This window comes from Boleophthalmus pectinirostris, unplaced genomic scaffold, assembly GCF_026225935.1.
Source record: "Boleophthalmus pectinirostris isolate CB_2022bp ecotype Guang Dong unplaced genomic scaffold, ASM2622593v1 HiC_scaffold_9, whole genome shotgun sequence".
NCBI classification, from domain to species: Eukaryota; Metazoa; Chordata; class Actinopteri; order Gobiiformes; family Gobiidae; genus Boleophthalmus; species Boleophthalmus pectinirostris.
Genome location: NW_026571541.1, coordinates 14,906,885 through 14,926,642, shown reverse-complemented (window position 1 = coordinate 14,926,642; position 19,758 = coordinate 14,906,885). Strand labels below are relative to the sequence as shown.

Genomic DNA, 19,758 nt, shown 5'->3' with positions numbered 1-19,758 from the left:
CACTAGGAGGAAGGGGGCGGAGCCTCTGCGTGCCCACACCATTGACTGTATAAAAAGGTATAGGAAAGAAGAGGAGACAATCTCATCAGTGGCCTTTATTCTTCCTAATTCTTACTATTAGGTTCAATAAATAGAATAAACAGTATATTTTAAATGTAGGCTAAATTTTTTGTTATAACGTAAGCACTATAATGTTGCCTGCAGTAGGCATGTAGTTATTGTGCGTTTGCAAAGCTAAATTAGCCTACACATGGTCACATGGTTAAAATCCAGTTAATATGGCTACCACCGTGCAGCTAGACCAGTGCTTTACAAAACCCACGGCGCAATCGTCAAACTGCTGGTGAGGTGAAATGAATGAGAGTGAAAAACACCTGTTGAATTTTCCTCTTTCTTTCATTGATCGATGGACTTTGTGACTGTCCACAATCTTACTGTAGTACTCGCCAGTTGGTTAGAATAATCAGGACTAAATTATGTGCTATACTGACCTTAAAGTTATTGCTGAGCTGGCTAAGATTTTTAGCAGTTTTATTACTAACTTGGGATATTTATAGAAATCAGATCCATAAGATCCATCCGTAAGCCTATAGCTAAGAGGTATTCTGAAGTGGTCCACTAGCTATCTGACGAAAGCTTCACAATCTTTATATTCAACAAATAGAGACTATGCCAGTGCAGCTGCGGGCCTATACTTGGGCTCCCCATCTTTATCATTCATATTTTTGACCCCGCTCTTGAAGTGACACATTCATTTGACCACTGTAAGTGAACACGCTGTGCTCATAATTGATTGAGATTGACCTTATGAATGTTTTAAAAGAAGGAAATGTCACTGTGGCGGTGAATAACAGGAGTTTGAGGTAAAAAAGTCTGACAGATGTCGCAGAAGTGGTAACCTTGAATTAGAGCTGAAGACACAGATGGATGGAGGGATGCTGCTGAGAGAGGGAAATCGCTGTCGGCTGTAAGACCAGGTCCTCTACAAAATGTCAGATGAGTCAGATGCATTCTGGGAAGACACTGCTGTTTAATATGGCACCACAGTCTGGCTGCAAATTTACCATGACACCATCACTGTAATAATAACAAGCACCTGCAACCACAGACTAGAAGAGCTGTGCTGATGTGACACTGATGAACCCTGACGCTATGAAGACCACGGTCCTGACAGACCACTGTAGTTATGTCACTGTGAAATCTTTCAAAACGGACAGCACTGACCTGAGGTATGTTCTGTTATTGCTTATAATTAATTATATGTAACATAGCATTAATATAGGTCTGTGAGGGAAAGAGTACTAATACTGCAAAAAAATAAAATAAAAATGCAGTGGGTGTTCAGCCAGCAGAAACTAAATCCTTTTGTGTTTGGATCCCTAAATGAATCATTAAAAAAAATTAAATAAATTATCATCACACAATAATTGTCAACAACCATAATTTTTCTATGGGCATTACATATTGCGAAGTTTAATAGGCTTACATTATTGTTCCCTGCCTATGACTCAATTTCGGCTGCCCAGACACATATACAGTCAATGGTCTGTGTCCCTGTGGGGTAGCTGAAGCAAAAAACATGCAAGAGATCTATAATAGCTCAATATTCAGTCTCCTATAGGTTGTTCAGATATTTTGAACATTGTAAACATCATGTTTTTACTTTTCATTATATGTAGTACAAAAAGTAATACAATGTAATGTAATGTAATACAAAAGACAGGTCTTTTGTATATTGGCACACAAGAAAATTTTGCTTAATTTTACTCTCCTATAGGGGTTATTTTTGTTTCCACCACCAAATAATAATAATAATAATAAATGCTCCTCACATTAGCAGTGTTGCTTGCTAATAAGTTAGGTCAACAGGTGGGCTTTAGGGAGTGTGAAGTTGTATTGCAAATCCCAACCATAATCCCAAGGCAGTAAGTAACCCTAGAGATGGTTATTTCAGTCTCGCTGATTTGTCGACAGTTGCTCTGCGCTGAAGTGAGCGGAAAGTGCTTTGTGGTCAGCAGCGTTGGAAACTTGTGTGCCCCGAGAGCACAGCAGGCTGCTGGGGATGGAGCTCTAAAACAGAGTTGCTTCCATTGCTCCACCTGTGACGGCCTGCAGAAAATAGGCATGGATTTAAGTGTTTGCTTTGGCAACACGTGAAAGCACAAAGAGGGTGGGTGTGCACAGAATGCAGCCTCTGATCTTTGCGTACTGACATCAAACAACACACTCCCTTCACCATGTGAGAGGGAAAAGACCTTACAGGTATGTACTGTATGTAAAGAACTTCATACTTCCTTTTGGTGTATAATTTGATTCAACACATTCAGAACTTAGCAGTTTAGCCAAAAATCATTTGGGAATCGAAACACTGCACGCTCTATGGTATTGAGTTACTACTGTAGTCACAGCTGCCCTGTGGTAGACTAATGGAAGCAAGACTGACAATCTGTGCCATTGGCCCCTCTGACCAACATTCACACACGCACACGCACACACACAACATCTATATTAAGCAATGTAGGGAAGTGTCATGCCTATGACACTTCAGCAGTTTCTAATAAAGCCACTGCTACCACACATCTCCAGTGGTTTCTCATCCAAGTACCAACCAGTCTCAGCCTTGCTTAGCTACCGAGATGAGACGATATTGGACATTTATAAGATATTTTTGTGACTGGTAGTGATCCAGATTTCTGATTGATATTCAGCAGTATGGCTCAGTGAAAGAAAATACAACTAAAAGACCACTACACCTCTGCTAAGACTTGGCAAAGGTCATGACACTGACTGAAGTCAATACAAAATGTGTTTTTTGTACTAGGCTTTAATAGAATAGGTCTATTCATCTGTTTAATTTAATTTCTTCAAAGACAATATTGCGATAAATTTGACCTAATTTCTTCCTAATAAAATGTGATTCAGAATAAAATATTCTCGGTCAAATGGTCATAAACCATAATTTACAATAAAGTTAATGCATATGCTATAGGTTATGATGTATATTTTTGCAATTCTGAGTTTTTTTGGATTGAGGTTGGTGAGTGAGAGTCCCTTTAATTCGGAGCATCTATATCCAGTCACGACTTGGGCAGCAGCTGTGCGTGAGCAACAGGGTGAACATACACACATATACACGGACACACACGCCTCAGAGAGGCCCCTCCTCCTCCTCTTCCCCCCTCTTCTCCCCTCGCCCTTTCTCACTGCCATAGACCTGGTTGCCACGGTAACCTCTTGTGTTGATGGGTTCACCTCTGCTAATCACAGCCCAGAAATAATAATGACTAGAGGGAATGAGGACAGAGAGAAGCAGGGGGACAGTGTGTGTTAGTGGATACAATATAACAACAAAGAGCAGAGATATAGGAGACGCGTTTTCCAATTTTAGCAGCAAAGTTAAAAATCAATATGATGCTGACAGAGAAGAGGTATTACATTGATCATGTTTGGACTAGTATTTTCAAAATAACAGAGATTGCAGGGGGGTCTTTAGAGCTTTGAATGGTCAGAGGGTGAGATCATCAAAAATGCAGTTTGTGCAAATTAGAAAGTAAAATCCTACAAAAATTATTGGAAAAGAGGCACAGCAGCAATAGCGCTCAAACTGTTCTTTATTCCTCTGAAATTAATGTTATGAAAACATCTTGCCATGTGGTACACAGCCAATACTTTCCCTAATACAACATTTGCATAAGCAATGAGGGTGAAGTGTCTTGCCCAAGGACACAATGACTAAGCTAGAGTTGGGAACCAAGTTTTGGGATGCTTATGTAAATGCATCACAAGACTATTTTTTGTTGCTTCAAAGATAATAAATTTAATAAGGTCAATTTGAATTATTTTACTAATATATGCTATATTAAAGGGCCCATATTATGTTAATTTCAGATATATGTTATAATGTTGTTTTCTGATCAAAAACATAACTGGAGTTGTGTTTTGTTTCATTCACACAAATTTAACACACAAACCCTGCATATTTAATTTTTCTCTGTTCCACCTTATGATTTCATGTGGTAATACAAGAAGTACTCCACTGTGTTTAAAACTCTATATACCTTCACTAGAATCATTTAAATAATTTAAATCCTGGAATTGTAAATCTCTACTGAACAGAAAGGTAAAATATAGTTGTTAACTTTAAAACTACCACGTCATGACATCTAGATCATTTGTTTGTAGAGCATTTTTGGCTTTGGAGATGTAGATAGACAATAATAAAAGGTTACTCAAACATGTGTGAATGAAACAAAAACAGTATGATTTTCATCACGTAACAATGATCTACCATGACTAAAACCTCACAAGAGTCAATTTTTAGTAATATAGGACCTTGAGCAATAGATTTACTTGGCATTACACTATCACATAATGTAGGCCAGTGTTTTGGTCTCATAATTTAATCTGGTCATAATGGTATATAGGTGATCTTTCTGAACAACATTTAATTTATGGACATTAACTCTAGACAACTCTGTCAGTTTGATCCACATTAACTTCAACTCTGTTCTGGTTGAAGGTGGTGTGGCATTGGGAGATGAGGATTGAGCAGGAGGCAGTATGTCTGACGAGATGCTGTGTGGGCGAAGCAAGAACACGGCGAGCCTTGACATCAACATCTGCTCCATCTGCCGCTTCTGCCACCGCGACGCACACAACACGGCAAGAGAGACAGCCCCAAGTATGCGCACACACATACACACACAAACACACCATGCTACAGAGAGGGCCACACTATGACTGATATCAGGCTGAGACAGGGGAGCAGCCACACCATATGACACTATGTACTCATAGGCCTGTTGATCAAGACTTGGGAGCCTGTGGCAAGAAACCTCACATGGGCCCCTCTAATATAAATGAATTGGAGGATCACATTTGTGACCCTGAAGCCTGGGACAACATATCTTCTTGCCCCATCCTGTCTACTCCCCTGTATATTTCATTCACATGAAAAAATGTAGTCAGTAGTCAATAAAATACAAACACACAACTACTTACTGAAGTCTATAGGGCTATATACAACTTGAAGGCTAATACTTAGATAAAGCTAAATGATATAGACCACTACTTTAAATGTATTACTGTAAAAATACCAAATGTCAACTTCAGTAACAGTTGATGTGGCCACAAAGAAGCGTACTGTAGGCTTGAATGTAATATTTTAGGATAAGGACTTCAAACTCTAGTTTGATCATAAAAAGGGGATGACAGAAGGAAAAATAAACTTGCCCCAAGAAATTAACAACACATTATTTTGCTTTTGTTTGTAGACCTTAAATTCAATAAGACAGTGCCCCAACTGCACATTTTGCAAGCCTATCATCTTTTTTCCTAATCATACTGTTACAGAGGTTCAGCTCTCTGCTCTGATAAACCATCACAGGCCAATGACCTGCTGCTTGACCACATAATTACTATAACAGCTCTCACTACACTGACCTATCAACAATGCAGTACACAGCAAACACAGACTGGAATAATACAAAACAAACATAACATTTAGATATAATGTATTTTAAAAGAGCAGCAACTGGATTCGTTTTCTTACAATTATTTTACAGTACAATGATATATGAAATAATCAATAGTATTTAGTGTCCACGGTGCCTTTAGGCCTTAGTAATGTAGCCCTCCTTGATGAGAAAGTCATATATTTTGCGTGTCTTGTTGACGTCGATCTTGATTAGCGCCCTGGCTTGAGCGAGGCGTAGCCCTCCTTGCCGTCTGCATTCGTTCAGTAGAGCTTGCTTATACTCGAGGTAGGCTCCTGGCACCAGACGTACCACCTGGCATAGCTACAAGCACAAAACGGTTACTGTAAGGGACATTAAAATACAAGCAGACCTTTACTTAAATTGAGTCTGTATTTCATTTTTCTAACAGCTTCAAGTGTTTATTCTACTGAAGCACTAACAACACATTGTACAGAGTTTAATGCATCCTTTTGCTTTTATGGGACTGCTGTGAGCCATTAGATGGAAACAAGTGATAAGTACCTCTTTCTCTCGCTCATTGAGCTTCTCTGTTCCCGGCAGTCCTGTGAGGTTCAGGGGAGGGGCACTGCGCCTACCTGAAGCTGTAGAACGTTGAATAAGACTTAACATTAAAAACATCTTAATGAAGAGATAATAGCACAATAACAACTGACATAGTAGTCCATAGATGAAAATGTATTTGACAAAACATTTTTTACCTGAGACCGTGAGCGTTGTGACAGGTGGAGTAATGCCGGCGTCTCTGTAATGAGAAAAATTATCATCAACATAAACAAGCAACACAGCCAAATTGCATTTCATTAAAGTAACAGTGCAGAACTTTGTAGAAGCGGCACATCGGCTGCATGACTTAATGGAAAATGCTAAATTAGAACCATATTTCAGAACATTCTTCAGGTAGGTTTTATGTCATACAGTGGAATATTATAGCCAATGGAACAACATGTCCATGGAAACAAGCATGAGGAGGTCAAGCAACAGTAAAGTTAGTGAGGTGGAAGCCCACTCATAGTAAGTATTCATGTTTGCAATAAAAATATCCAAAATGAAAGCGGTGGAGGTTTAGAGGGGGTTCATTAAATTTCAAATAAACCAACTTCATGATACTTGAATTAAAGAGCAGATTAAGGAGATTATATGACAACGAAACAAGAGGTAACCTTAGGATCAGGTCACCTCCTCCTAGCCCCACCTTTGCACAAACTTAACAACAAGGAATTTGAGCTCTCACATTGCAGCTTGTTTGCTAAGCCACTGCTGGCACGCTCGGCTATCCTGGATATACTGCAGCACGTCTGACAGCATGGTCCTCTTTCTGCGCTCCTCCTCTCGCACTCGCTTCACACGATCATACACCTTTGCACCTAAATGTAAACAGTAGAGTAGACTGTGGCTTATTTTTAATATGCTTTTCTTTTTTTTCCAAAGTGAAAATATAAAGGGCTAAGAGATCATAACACATAATAAAGCTTTAATGACTGTGGCAAAGATGTTTAGGACTCACTGCAAAAAGATTTGATTCCAGCTTTCCGGTACTCCTGTAGTCTGTGAATCTCCTTTCTCAACTCAAACTCCACTGTAAACAAAATCCAAAGAACATTATGAGATGAAATTATTGTGTCTCCATTGAGGTGCTATTGCTTTGCCAACAGTATGGCATTAAACCTATCTTTATCCATGAGAAGGCCAAATAACAATTTACAGGTCAGATCTGTGGAAAGGCAATCCCACTCACTGCAAAAATACATGTTTTTCGAAGTATTATTAAGCACTGTAAAAAAAAACACCTGTAACTGAATAAATACAAGATACACACGCTAATTCTAAGATGTGGCATATTCCAGGCAAAGCAATAGTATCTCCATGGAGACAGGTGGACCAATACCAGAAAAGTTGCACAGTTCATCTTTAAATCAGAGTGCAATGTCTGACAAGCTCATATTAACTTTGTATCACAGACATTCCACAACAGGGACACTTACACGCATTACTTTCTATGAATTTATCGTGTTCAGTTGGCCCCACCACTCGAGCAAAGCGCCTCATCACATCATACATTTCTTGCACTTCTTTTGGATAACAACGTTCCAGTACTAAGAAAGAAAAAAAGAAACAGCAGAGGTGAGTGGGCAGCAGCAACTACAAATATAACACAAATGTATGAAAGGAAAATCCACCTCTTTTGATGCATCCTAGATACCATTAGTTTGATAATCCATGTGCTTTTAGAACTGCTTAGAGATTTCCCTTCTGCTTTTATAAGTTGGAAAATAAAAGGCACTTCAACAAAATGCTTTCCGTAAACATTTTTGTCAACAACAATCCCCTTTGCCTCCATGTTTGAGAAATATGTGCAGAGCAAATCATTGTCACGATCATTCCTTTTTTGAGGTAGTTTTCATAAAATCAGTTCAGAGATTTAACCTCATCAATATGCTAGTCATAACATTTCCACATTTGCCCATTTTGTATGCGGGTAGTAGTCAGTTGCTGTTAATAACTGTATTATTTGTGTAAATTGAAATAAAATATTAGAAGTTTTCATTACTTTTTCCACTAGGAGTGGGACTGTAAAAAGTCTAAAAAAACTAAAGATTTATGTTGTCAATTTTACATGAGTTTAATATTAGCATTTTTTGTACCATTCCTTCAGATATGATGTAATTATATATTTTTGTGGTGTATTGATGCATTTTTTTAATCCAGGTACATCATTTCAAATTAAAATGCAGATATTATGTCCTAAAAGTTACTCTTACAACTACTCAGCAATTTCTCTTAATCCTTTTTCACTCTTAGAGCAATTTCTTAGTTTACTTTTTACTTCTACTCAAGTATTATTACTAGTAACAGCTCTTCTTGGTTTCTCTACCTGGATCTGGTCACAGATATTTAGATGTTGTATAGCAGAGCATTAAATCCTTTTGCTCAAAGCGCAGACCAAATAATTTTCACTTAGCATTACATTACTCTATAAGTACCTTATATACAAGGCATACAAGGAGTTGTGTTTATCAGCGTGTTGCTGAGTAACAGAGTGTCAAAGAGGAGAGAAAGCTGTTGTGTGGGTGTGACAGGAGTGGCTGCATGTGCAAGCATTGCTAAAGCCAATCTTCCCCATCACTGCTTTTAAATCCATGTGCTAATTAGCAGTTGCCATACTCCGGTCTAACATATGAAATCATGCAAATGAGTGGACACACACAGAGATGAAAAGTGCATGTCTCTATGGAGATGTGGACACAGGCTGTTATGCGAGTGAATACCAGCACAGAACTAAATCAAACCCATGCAAAAGCAGAGGGCTCACTCATGTCATATAACAAGCTGCTTCAGAACTTCACACTACAGGCCAGAGACCACAACAGGGGCCAGTGTGCCTCCAGCTATAACGGAGACATGATACTGTGTGCCTCCAGGCTGTAGGAATGCATGTGACGCGCACAACACACACACAACACACAAACACACTCGCTGCCCGCAGAGACAATCTTTGACAGTCTCCATGACAACCGGTCTGCAGCTCCGCGGCGACTGTGAGTCCGCTTTTGTCTTGAAAGACCGGAGAGATAAGGCGAAGGAAAGGGAGGCTGGAGGATACATAAATAAAACATGAGGAGAACTCTTGAACTCCCAAACCACAAATTCTCACAGCGATGTGTGGGTCTGGTTTCTGAGGCAGCGGACAACAGGCTTTAATTGGACAAATCCATTCATGGCTAACAGCAGTCTTTGTCTCAGTGCTAAAGCATGAGCCCAGAGGCTGGCTGTGGAGAAGCAACCTGTGGCAGGTGGATCAATAAAAGAAACTCACCTCTCCTTTCTATTATAACAGCAGCACTCATGGCATGGTTTCCACTCACACTAAAGCACTTACACTGTGGCACAGGCTCTGCAGACTATTCAAGGACTGTTCGTAAATACATGCTTTTGTCAGCTGCCACACTCCAGCTACATCAGGGGCCACTGGGGTTAGTGCTGCTTATTACCCTGAACCTGTTTGCATGTGTCCAGAGAAACTGCCTTCAGCATTTTATTAGGCAGATATCAAATGCCTCCACAGGCTGTGGGGTGTGCCGTTATAGCCAAGCCTAAATGTACAACTCTAAAAAACTTACTCTGAAATTTCCGCAAGTTGATGAGACCATGGTCTCGGATAATCCTAAAAGAAATTAAAACATAAATTAAAAATAATGCAGATAAAAGCACTTATTGTTAGATCATGTGTTTGTATGAATATTATTTAACATTTATAGCATGATTGAATCAATTATTCAAGAATCCAATGAATCAGAGTCCAATCAGAATGCTCTGAGCCTGGCATTTCAAAGGTCATACCCTTTGAAGATCTTATGTCACAAACTTGAGAAGATATATTGAAAGCTATAGTTAAAAACATGCTTGCCCATCCTGGCATACCATTCCTCCATACTTGGAGAGCTCACAGTCGATGAGGCTGATTTAGAGAAGGATTCATTACAGCTCTGGACAGCAATATATTCAAGGCAGGTGTTACAACCAACTAGCAGTTGCAACGAGATATCTAAATCAAATAGTATGTCTAATAAGATATATTATGTACTAATAGAAAGCCTTCAGAACACAGTATCTGAATTTACATTTTACTTAATTGTGTAACCTTAATATTTTACAGCATATGCCCTCTAGTGATGAATAGGGCTCATTACAAGAAGTACAATGTGCTAAGAGACATCAACCTTTAAATGAACCAAAACTGCTTACTTTTTCCGCCGTTGCCTCTCCCTTAATCTTGAATGATAGATATCAACAACTGCAAGCTTGAGTGCTGAAAATTAGCAACATAAGTTATGATAAGTGACAGATTATTTTAAGTGTCTAAATGCTTTAAATTTGTAAATGTCAAAAATCAAATGAAGCATACCACGTAGGACATCAGAGTCATCATCTACAAAGTCAATGTCCTTCAAGTCCCATTCTGCATAGTTGTCAAACTCCTAGAGAAAAAAACAAAAACACACTGTATTAAACTTCATAATCATAACTGATCTATTTTGGCATATCGAGTCCTCACTTCCATGAAGTCAGCTCTTGCAGGCATGTATCCAGCCATATCTCGAGATAGCACTGACTCAAAAGTGGGACGAGGTGGGTCATCTGTGGCTGTAATATCAAAAACACATACAGTGATTGAGAGCTTATAACACTTTAATTAAAATTATTTATATAATTGTTGAATGTTTCACCATAATATCAGCATGATTTGCTCAGTTAATTTACAATATATAATATGAGTCTAAAATTAGTGGCATGCCAGTAGCTAAGGCAAATCTTATCTGTAGTGAGGGTGCGCCAACTGTCTTATAAACAAAACTGTGAATGTTTGTTAAGCACTCACACAGCACACAGATGGGGAACTGGAACCTACAAATTCAAGATAATTCCTGATTAACCAAATGCTTCTGACCAACTGTATGTACTACATTAACTGCTCAAAAGACATGCCTTAAGAATATAATATGCAAAATGTAAGCAATAAAATTAAACATTTACATAGAACTCAACATATGACTGTTGTTGGATGAAATCCTGTCAGCTTGATAGTCAGATATTACACAATGCTAAAGAAACATTAATTAAGACACCCACGTTTAAATGGAATTGCGGTATCTGCAAAATGTGAGTCTTTAGTTTTTTGCAGGCTGAGTAAAGTGGAAGAGAACAAGGGATTATTGATGAAATTCTTCATGTAGTGGCTTTCACATTCTTCTTTGGCTTTTGTGCGCATTTGATATGCTACATCCTGCCTGTGAAGACACAAGTAAAATATTTTAACTGTATTTTTGATTATCATCTAATATACTTTGAAACTGAAATTGATCCAAACATTCAACAAGTTATGCAAGTTAAAGATCAAAAGTTAATACTTGTATGTCACAACTAACTCACCAGTTTCCAAATCCACAATCCATAACTGCTTCCAGAAGAGCCATTTCTTCTTGGGCTGTCCACCCAGGCTCCAGCACTGGGAAGTCTGAGGTCTGCAAGAGCAGGTTAGAAATCATAGTATACATCAAGGCATCAACAACAAAACATCCTCCACCATCACTTTACTAACACAAGAGGCAGATGGTAAGGGCACTAGATGGGTGGTTTGAGCCCATCTATGACCAGCACTGTTGTTGTGTGCCCTCCATGAGCCCTCCATGCCCATTTTGAATGTGGAATATGAGTGATTGATCATAAGGTTGGAGGGACCCATGGCATAGACTGGCAGCCTCACTCTTGTCAGTCTGTCCCAGAGAATCTGTGGCTAGCAAAGGAGCTTACTACCACCACAGATGGACAGTGAATAAATAATGTACTAAAGTGTACAGATAATTTTGAGTGAGGAAAGTGCAATACAAGTCCATGCATCATTATAAATAGATTATGTTGCTGCATCTGTCAAAAATAGATGTTCGGAGACAAACAATGAAAACATACCATAATTTCATACTTGTGATCACTCTGGTGCTTCTTGTATTCAAATCCTCGTGTAAAACACTACAAAAAGATCATTATTTATTTACTATTTAGATAATTAGTTATTATTTAGCCAATCAGTTGTACTGACCCCTCAGATGATTACAAATATAATTTTTAAATATAGTTTTTACCTGAAGGCAGATCAGAAAGGGAGAGGGTCCACACTCTGCGCATTTAATGTACGGTTCAGTGAGGTAAGAAGAACATCCTTTGCATGGGGGTTTATCAAACGGGTCATCTATAACATTAAAACAGCAGCACTGTCACTGAAAGAAAGTGCTTCGAATGCAAAACAAATTTTAAAAAAATTAATAGGCTTTGATCCTAAACATTTTGCTTGTTAACATGCTAAATGCCCTCATTTAGCAGAAAATAAAAACACAAGCTAGTTAGCTCACAATGCTATGCCTTGCTATGCTCAAACTAGTAGCATAGCAATGTTATTACCGGTTTAGGCTTAAGCAACAACTAAACACTTTATTAGGTACACACTTACTCCCAAAGGGTCCCAGTCGGTCCATATTTTAAGATGTAACGAAATAATCAACTAAAATGATCCGTGTGACTGTGTTAGCAGCTATCCTGCCTTGAAGGCAAAGCTAGTTGAGCAAAAGTGAATCGATTACAAATGAATGCAATCAATACATCTTACAGTATCCTATTTAAACGACTTTTGTAGGTCTAAAGCGTAATAATAATAATTTAAAAAAAAACCTAAAACAAATGTTGACAGAGCCAATAAAAAGCAACTCATCACAACAGGCAAATCAAGCGAACGATTGCTTTTCACTGACTGAATGACTAGCTAGAATTTACAACATGCCTAACAATAATATCTAAGATTTTCATTGTTTGTATATGTATGAATAAATTCGTGTCAGGTGTAAGATAACTTATATTATTGTAAATGCGAACTTTAATTGCAATTGCAATGTTTAATAAAGACAGGCGGTGGCGCACTTGGTCTAGATTAAGGTGCTTTTCTCTGGGTTTACTTTTTTCTTTGTTTCTCCTTCAAAACAACTTCCGCGCACCGTTTTACCATAAACGGTATATATATATATATATATATATATATATATATATATATATATATATATATATATATATATATATATATATATATATATTTCACACACACACACAAAACTTTCCCCTGATCTAAAAGTCATTCATATGAGGACGTGCACTAGTGTGATGGGTGTATTCTGAGAACTTTTCCACCATGAGAAGCCCCAACTACAAAGCCCCCAGAACATAACTACTGTATTCACATCAAAAAGGCATGTAGTAAGTGTCTTTAATTTATTTTACTATTAAGTTAATAACATTTTATTAGATGAAAATTTTTGCCAACTACACAGTTTAATTTTCAATATTGCATATTGTGCAAAGCACTGACTTATTTGCAAAGAGACTTTAACTACCTGCAGTTTGAAATATGTTTTTCTTTTTCTATCTGGTGATGTGCCTTTTGAATCACATGAAACAGATTACTGTCTGTATTGTGCCAATAATGCTGAATCATTCAGTTATTTGCAAATATTCTTCACTTAGAAAGCCAAAGCCTTGTAACATCACATGTCCATCTGAAATGCCAGGGTCAGCATATGTTGAAGCATACTGTAGAAAATCACGTCTTGGCACTGAATGTGGGCAGAATACATTATTCACAGTGAGACAAAGAGAATAATGTCAGACTCACAAGTGACATGTGTGCCTCCCTACCACGGCCCCTGCTGCAGCATCAGCGCCTGTGGGCAGACAACCTGCTGTCGCTCCAGCCACATGCCACCCCCGCCCGCCCTGCTCTCCGCCTTTATTCACACGTTCAGCTTCACAGCATCAGGCTTGAAAGACACCCCAAGCCCCGTTAGTGCCTATCAAACACAAGAGACCTTCAAAACAGACGTGTGCCACTTTATATCCCCCACCCCCAACTTAAAAAACTCCATAGACTCGGACCATTACTTCACCTCCTACAATTGCACTCCCCAGCTGCTGTGATTTGAATACGAGGGCCTCTGAAAAGGAGGGCATCTGGCACACTCCTCAGAGGCTCGCAAACAACTCAGCTCTCCTGTCATGGAAATGCCCCTAAACAGGATTAAGACTTTTGAGGAGCAAAATGAGCAACACTTACATTTTACTAAACAAAAGCAACATTAGAAAACACCTGTGAACTTTTAGTGTGAAGGGTCTGACTCTATTCTATTAAAATAGGGAGTGATGGCTGTAGAGTTTATTCATTCACCAGAAAACTTTATGTCTACCTTTCTCACTAAACACTGTGTGCTTGTTGGAAAGGACAAGATCCAAAATTTGCACTATTTCTTTCATCACAATGAGCATGATCTTAGGATTTTTTTTTTTTCTTGCACCAGTACGTAACCAATAAATTACACTTTATTGTCCTCATAGTGAAATTTGCCCTCTGTGTTTGACCAACCCTTCAGTGTCGCTGTTGCACCTCATCTGGAGCAGAACCCATGTTTAGAAGTTTTTGCTAGGCTTGGTCAAGGCTACCTACGCTGATATAAAAATGTATTGACTTATATTTACAATTTTTCTTGTTCTACTTCAGCAAATGCACTGAATATTGTGTGTGTTTATGTAAATACGTATTTAGTTTCATCTTCTGCATCTATTTGTGCACATAATATTCAATGAGTTATACATTACATAACATGATTGTAGTAGGTTTCATTATGCTAATACTCTAAGGAGCATGTTTGACTATGAACTCCTCCTATAGTTTCTGCTATAAACCTGTCTGTATTGTGTGTCTTTAAATCCCTTGACAGAGAAGTATACACCTTACAGTGATACCATCTTTACACTGTCTCACGTAGCTCTAAGTGACTCAGGTCAGAGCCATGTTGTTAAAGTACTGAACATATTATGAGCTGATGAAACACTAGACAAGAGACATTTTCTCATTGTGTGAGCAGCTGCCTGACTTCACTTTTTTCTGTTTGTTCTCATCTTGACTTTGTTAACAGCACAGTGTGAGGTTATAAATGGCTCAAGACTTGTACCACTTGACACTATCCAGAAATGAGCGTGATAGTACCACATTGTGTTGTCTATAAACACCAGTCACCCCACCTGACCTTATTTCCTTCAACATCGGCCAACCATCACTGTGAATAAATTAATCAAAACAGATGACTCATTCAAATTTATCACCATTTATTTTTGCTTAATATGTGACTCTCCTTTTCGTTTTCAGTGATAAGACAGTGGACATCTTCCCATGGCCAAGGTGAAGCCAAGAAACCCCTACAGGTCAAGGAGGTCGCCAACTGGGTGCGGAACTCAAATTTTTCCCACACAAAGTACCTCAACTCTCCAGCTCTGAGAAAGCATGTGTTAGGCCTCGGAGCAGCAACTATGAATAACACAGGTTTGTATTTCTCTTTTGCCCTAAGGGGAGACTGTGCTGATTCAGTAGCAGGTTTGGTTCATCTGAAGACCTGTCAGCAAGTCTTAAACAATCTTTTACAACATAATTATAGTGAGTTATTTTATTTTAGTAATATTTATTTACTACCACCTGTGGTGGTTGTTAAAAGCCAGTAAAAAGTGTTTTATTTGTGCCAAGCCTAGCTAAATGGCTCATACATAAAAGGTTACGGACAAATAATAATGTCAATTCCAATGAGAAATGCCAAAAGAAAATATGCATTTGTAAATATATTAAGCCGTCCTTAAACATCATCATTTTATATAGGCCAATTATAGGTGTATAGTTCAAAGATATAAAATGTCTGTGTAATTCCTCAGTTGTCCAGGTAGCAATTGAAAATTTCAATTCTGTAAACTGGACAAAAGTTTTAGACAAACTGTTAACCTTTTAACTTAAGTAAGACACTAAAGATGTAACACCTAACTTAAATCCGGATACACAGAGCAGATCCTCTAGTGTCATGTCACATCTGCATGCAAATCAGAGCTCACATGAAGACAGGCAAGATAGAAAAGAAAAGGAAAAGAGCTTTAAGGTCAAACAATGAACACAAGACATGCTTTGACAAGAAAACATTATTGGCTGCAAAATCTGTTCAAATCTGGTCCATCGACCTCCAAATTGCATCATGCTAACATGCTAAGCATCTCGTGTGAATATCTGTGTGCTTCCTCTTTGCCTCTTACAGCCCAGCAGCTCTCTCATAACAGTGTCAGGACATATCAGCCCTGAGACTGTCCCAGCATCGCCCGGGGTGCCAGTGCACGCCTATGGCTTTAGCCTGTCTCCTAGTTCTCATTCAGCCCTCCTCTATCCCTAACACAATATTCCCCTTGGCTTAATCTCCAACTAGAATGACCAAGTCCATTATCTGCTCTGGCGTTTGGAGAATGGCTAGAGATAACAGGCGTGGGACAATGCAGAAAGTTTTTGTGAAAGACTGAATTCTGTATCTAGGGCATAAATGGTCTTAGGCCCTTAGGCAATAGTGGGAAGAGTATTTCTCATGGACATTATTGAACAGGGCCCCTCACTGCCTTGTAGGTGCTAAAATGTGTCATGTCATCACAATATTCTCTTCTCAGTGGTATGCAGCCAAGTATTCTTAGTTATCACCTGATTTAGAAGTGAATGTGTAGTTAAACAGCACACAGACACATGGGTAGGGTCTATCGCTGTCGCCAGTCACACAGGGCAAGAGTCTGAAATGCTACTTTCTAACACAGCACAAATTTACACCCCCTGTGCAGCCTGGTGTCCACTCTGCAGCTCCTCTCTCGGATCAGTGCTCAGGATTAGCCAGCTGTTCACAGGGAATAAGAGGTTTGTCTCTAAGGTGAAAGGTCATTAGTGAGTCAGCACTTATTAGGAAGCAGTTCATCAAGTGGAGACCCTAGATTATTATATCAACCTTGAGTAAAGCAACATACCTTTTTGCATTTTTTTAACCCAATAACCCAATATCACTAGCAGCATTTAACATTCAGAAAGTCTGAAAATCAAACAATGAAACAGTCACTGGCCAACAAATGACAAGCAGATTGACCAGTTCACAGGATTCAGGAAACATGCAAATGAATAAGTGAAAAATAAAAAAATAAATTAATTTAAAAAAAACCTGTGGGAAAAAGAGGGACCTTGAGGGGAAACACAGTGAAGGAAAGATCCACTCCCATGGCCACACAGGCTGTGTCATCTACAGGAAATGTACAGTTTCAAAGTTGTTGCATCTCTAATGGTGACTTAACAATTTTACCCTAGTATTTTATCCTAGTTTTATCAAATGCAATATTGTGGCATAACTGTAGTTTATCTTTCCTTTAAACCGGGAGTGTAAAGAATGAGCACGTGCCTCTAAGTAAAAGTTTTTCATGTCTGACAGCATTATCTTCATATCTGTAAAATCCATAGGTGTGGTTATTGCAAAAACACGGTGTACTACAGACAAATGACTTTCCTATGCCTGTCAACACATTAGCCCTCATACTATGTAGTTTAGCACTAAAACCTGTTTGGGATTCTCACCAATGTTTGAAAAGCTGAATGAATACAGTGCCATTGTTTGCTGGCTTGAAAACAGGGCTCCCACGAGAAAAGAGTTGACTGAAACCAGGCGTTAGAGTTTGAACTGCCATGTGTTTCTCATCACTCCAGTGCAGTGAATGATCATTGAACTGGCCTCGTTGTTGCACGTGATCAGATCTAAACCACATGTTCCAGTCAGATTGTGTCCGTGGGCCCATAAAGACGCCCCTGGCCCGTGCACTCAGCCTCTTTGCATGTTAGAGACATTTTTCCACTCTTGGCTGATGCAACTCACATGGGCTCACTGTATTTCTCCTGACTAAGGGGTTTCAGAGCTGATTTATAAAACAACACAGAAATGATTCTAACGCTTTTTGTTTTACTTAAGTCTTTCTTTAGTCTAAAGGATTAGATGCTTTATTGCACTGAAAAAAACATACATCCTTACTGTGAGTGGACTTCATCTTCACAAACCTGAGTCTTACTTGGAGAAGGGTCTTCTCCTTTTTGTGTCCACGGACATGTTGTTGTTTGGGCAATGAAATTCCAGTATGGCAAAAAATAAACATATCTATATCTCCATGGTGCCAAAGAGTATGGTTTTAACTTTCTATGGAATGCCCATGGAATCATACTCATGATGTACCAGTGTGTAAGTGTGAGTTTTGCAGTCCAATATAACCTGGTTTGAAAGGTTACTTGCTGCAGGGTTTTAAGAGATGGGTAAACTTCCTGTTTGGCCTCAGGCTGCTGGTGATTGACAGAGTCCGACCACAATAATGCATTTGTTCACAGGAAAACACATAACTTTAGTGAGATAGATCAAATCACACACTGAAATTTGCATGCTTTTTGGACAGCTAATCTAAATTGACAACCCTCTCAAGAATAGACATTTGTTTGAGTCTAATTAACAAAAGTAACAAAAATGCCTCTGAAAGATGTATTAAGTCTGAGGTAGTAAATATGTTGCACTGCCCCTACCTTTGAGCTTGGGATTGCATAGTCACATCTCAGAGAATTTTCAGTTAGCCTACTGGACATTGTAATATGATAATTAATTACTAAACGTGGCATTCATTCCAAGCATTCTGATGGAGTAGATGTATTTACCAGTAGTGATTCAATATATTATTGTATTGTTTCATAGCTCTTTTTTTGGTTTCACTAATGTATTTCTATGAACATTTGGCACATTTATTTTGCTAGATCTCAAGCTTTATAGACTTAGACAAACTTTATTGATTCACCACAATATAGTATAATAACAAAGAGTAAAAATATAAATAGTAATAATACATTTACAAGTAGCAAAAATAGCAAAAGATTGGTATCAAATATTGTGTCATATATAATTATATATATGTATATGTACAAGTAAAAATAAAATATAGAAATATAATAATACAAATATATCTGAGCTACATACAAGAGGTGGTAAGAAGAAACAGCAAAAATGAAATAATGATTAAGTATTTTCTAATGTAGCTTACACTGATATATTTTCAGTAATGGGTCCACACACTGACAGAGGTTGCTACTGGTGCCATATAGTGAAGGGTGACTGCTGCAGCCTCACAATGTACCACTGTGCCTTATCTTACAGGGCCAGGATGCTGAGTGTAGCGTGAGTGTTCAGGCATGTCTTTACTCTTTCACACTCACTCCTGGTCATCTGCCTCCACTGCACTTATTAATGTACCATGGACAGTTTTAGTGGACAAACCTCCCTGATGTATTGATTTTACAATAGCAAGTCAGCAATGGCAATCAAAACTAATGCTATTATCTCAATTATGTGTCAAATGCTATTTCAGATTTGCAGCTGTGTAGAAAAAGAAAGTGAGTTTAGCTTTTGTGTTTGACTATTTTTACATTAGGGCAATGTGACACCATTCAAAGACAGGGTGAGAAAAGGAATGAGTATGACCTTTAAACTCTTGCTACACAGTTAAAAATCTACACGAACAACTTCTGCAAAAAGCTCAGGGCACACAGGTGTCCCGCCTACAGGCCTGACTGTTCACACTTACATTGTCATCGCCACACTAAAGTAAATCAATACTATATGCCAGTTTTTACTGAGGACTAAGTATGCTTAGCTGTGCGACTATTGACATTTAGTTTGAGCAGAGACTAGATAAGATGCTAATTATCTTAGCTGGTATGTAAGTCTTTAAAACAGTCTTAAAACTATTACTAGTGTATATTTAATGTAAATCATATGCAATTAAATTTAAGTAAGAATTAAACAACATG

At 38.4% G+C, this 19,758-nt stretch overlaps 2 protein-coding genes across 3 annotated transcripts in view; one reads left to right on the top strand and one right to left on the bottom strand.

The window, feature by feature from the left end:
- The first annotated feature begins 280 nt into the window (after nt 1-280).
- tlcd1 (TLC domain containing 1) overlaps nt 281-19,758 on the top strand; it is a 78,653-nt gene continuing 59,175 nt past the window's right edge. Inside the window, exons 1-3 of the mRNA XM_020928633.2 lie at nt 281-343; nt 4,520-4,681; nt 15,238-15,411. The gene's annotated coding sequence lies outside the window, so the exon portion shown is untranslated. The remainder of the gene's footprint in view (nt 344-4,519; nt 4,682-15,237; nt 15,412-19,758) is intronic.
- On the bottom strand, nt 5,497-12,736 carry tada2a (transcriptional adaptor 2A). Of its 2 annotated transcripts, XM_020928620.2 has the most exons (15): nt 12,502-12,720; nt 12,137-12,243; nt 11,964-12,023; nt 11,427-11,518; nt 11,127-11,284; nt 10,552-10,640; nt 10,402-10,474; nt 10,242-10,305; nt 9,617-9,660; nt 7,481-7,591; nt 7,003-7,074; nt 6,730-6,862; nt 6,197-6,240; nt 6,000-6,079; nt 5,497-5,798 (listed from the first exon to the last, which is right to left on the bottom strand). In XM_020928620.2, the coding sequence occupies exons 1-15, from the start codon at nt 12,524-12,526 to the stop codon at nt 5,613-5,615; spliced, it is 1,338 nt and encodes a 445-aa protein (XP_020784279.1). In that variant the 5' UTR covers nt 12,527-12,720; the 3' UTR covers nt 5,497-5,612. The 2 variants fall into 2 exon arrangements, with proteins under 2 accessions (XP_020784279.1, XP_055022724.1); XM_055166749.1 differs by having other exon boundaries at nt 6,000-6,240; nt 12,502-12,736.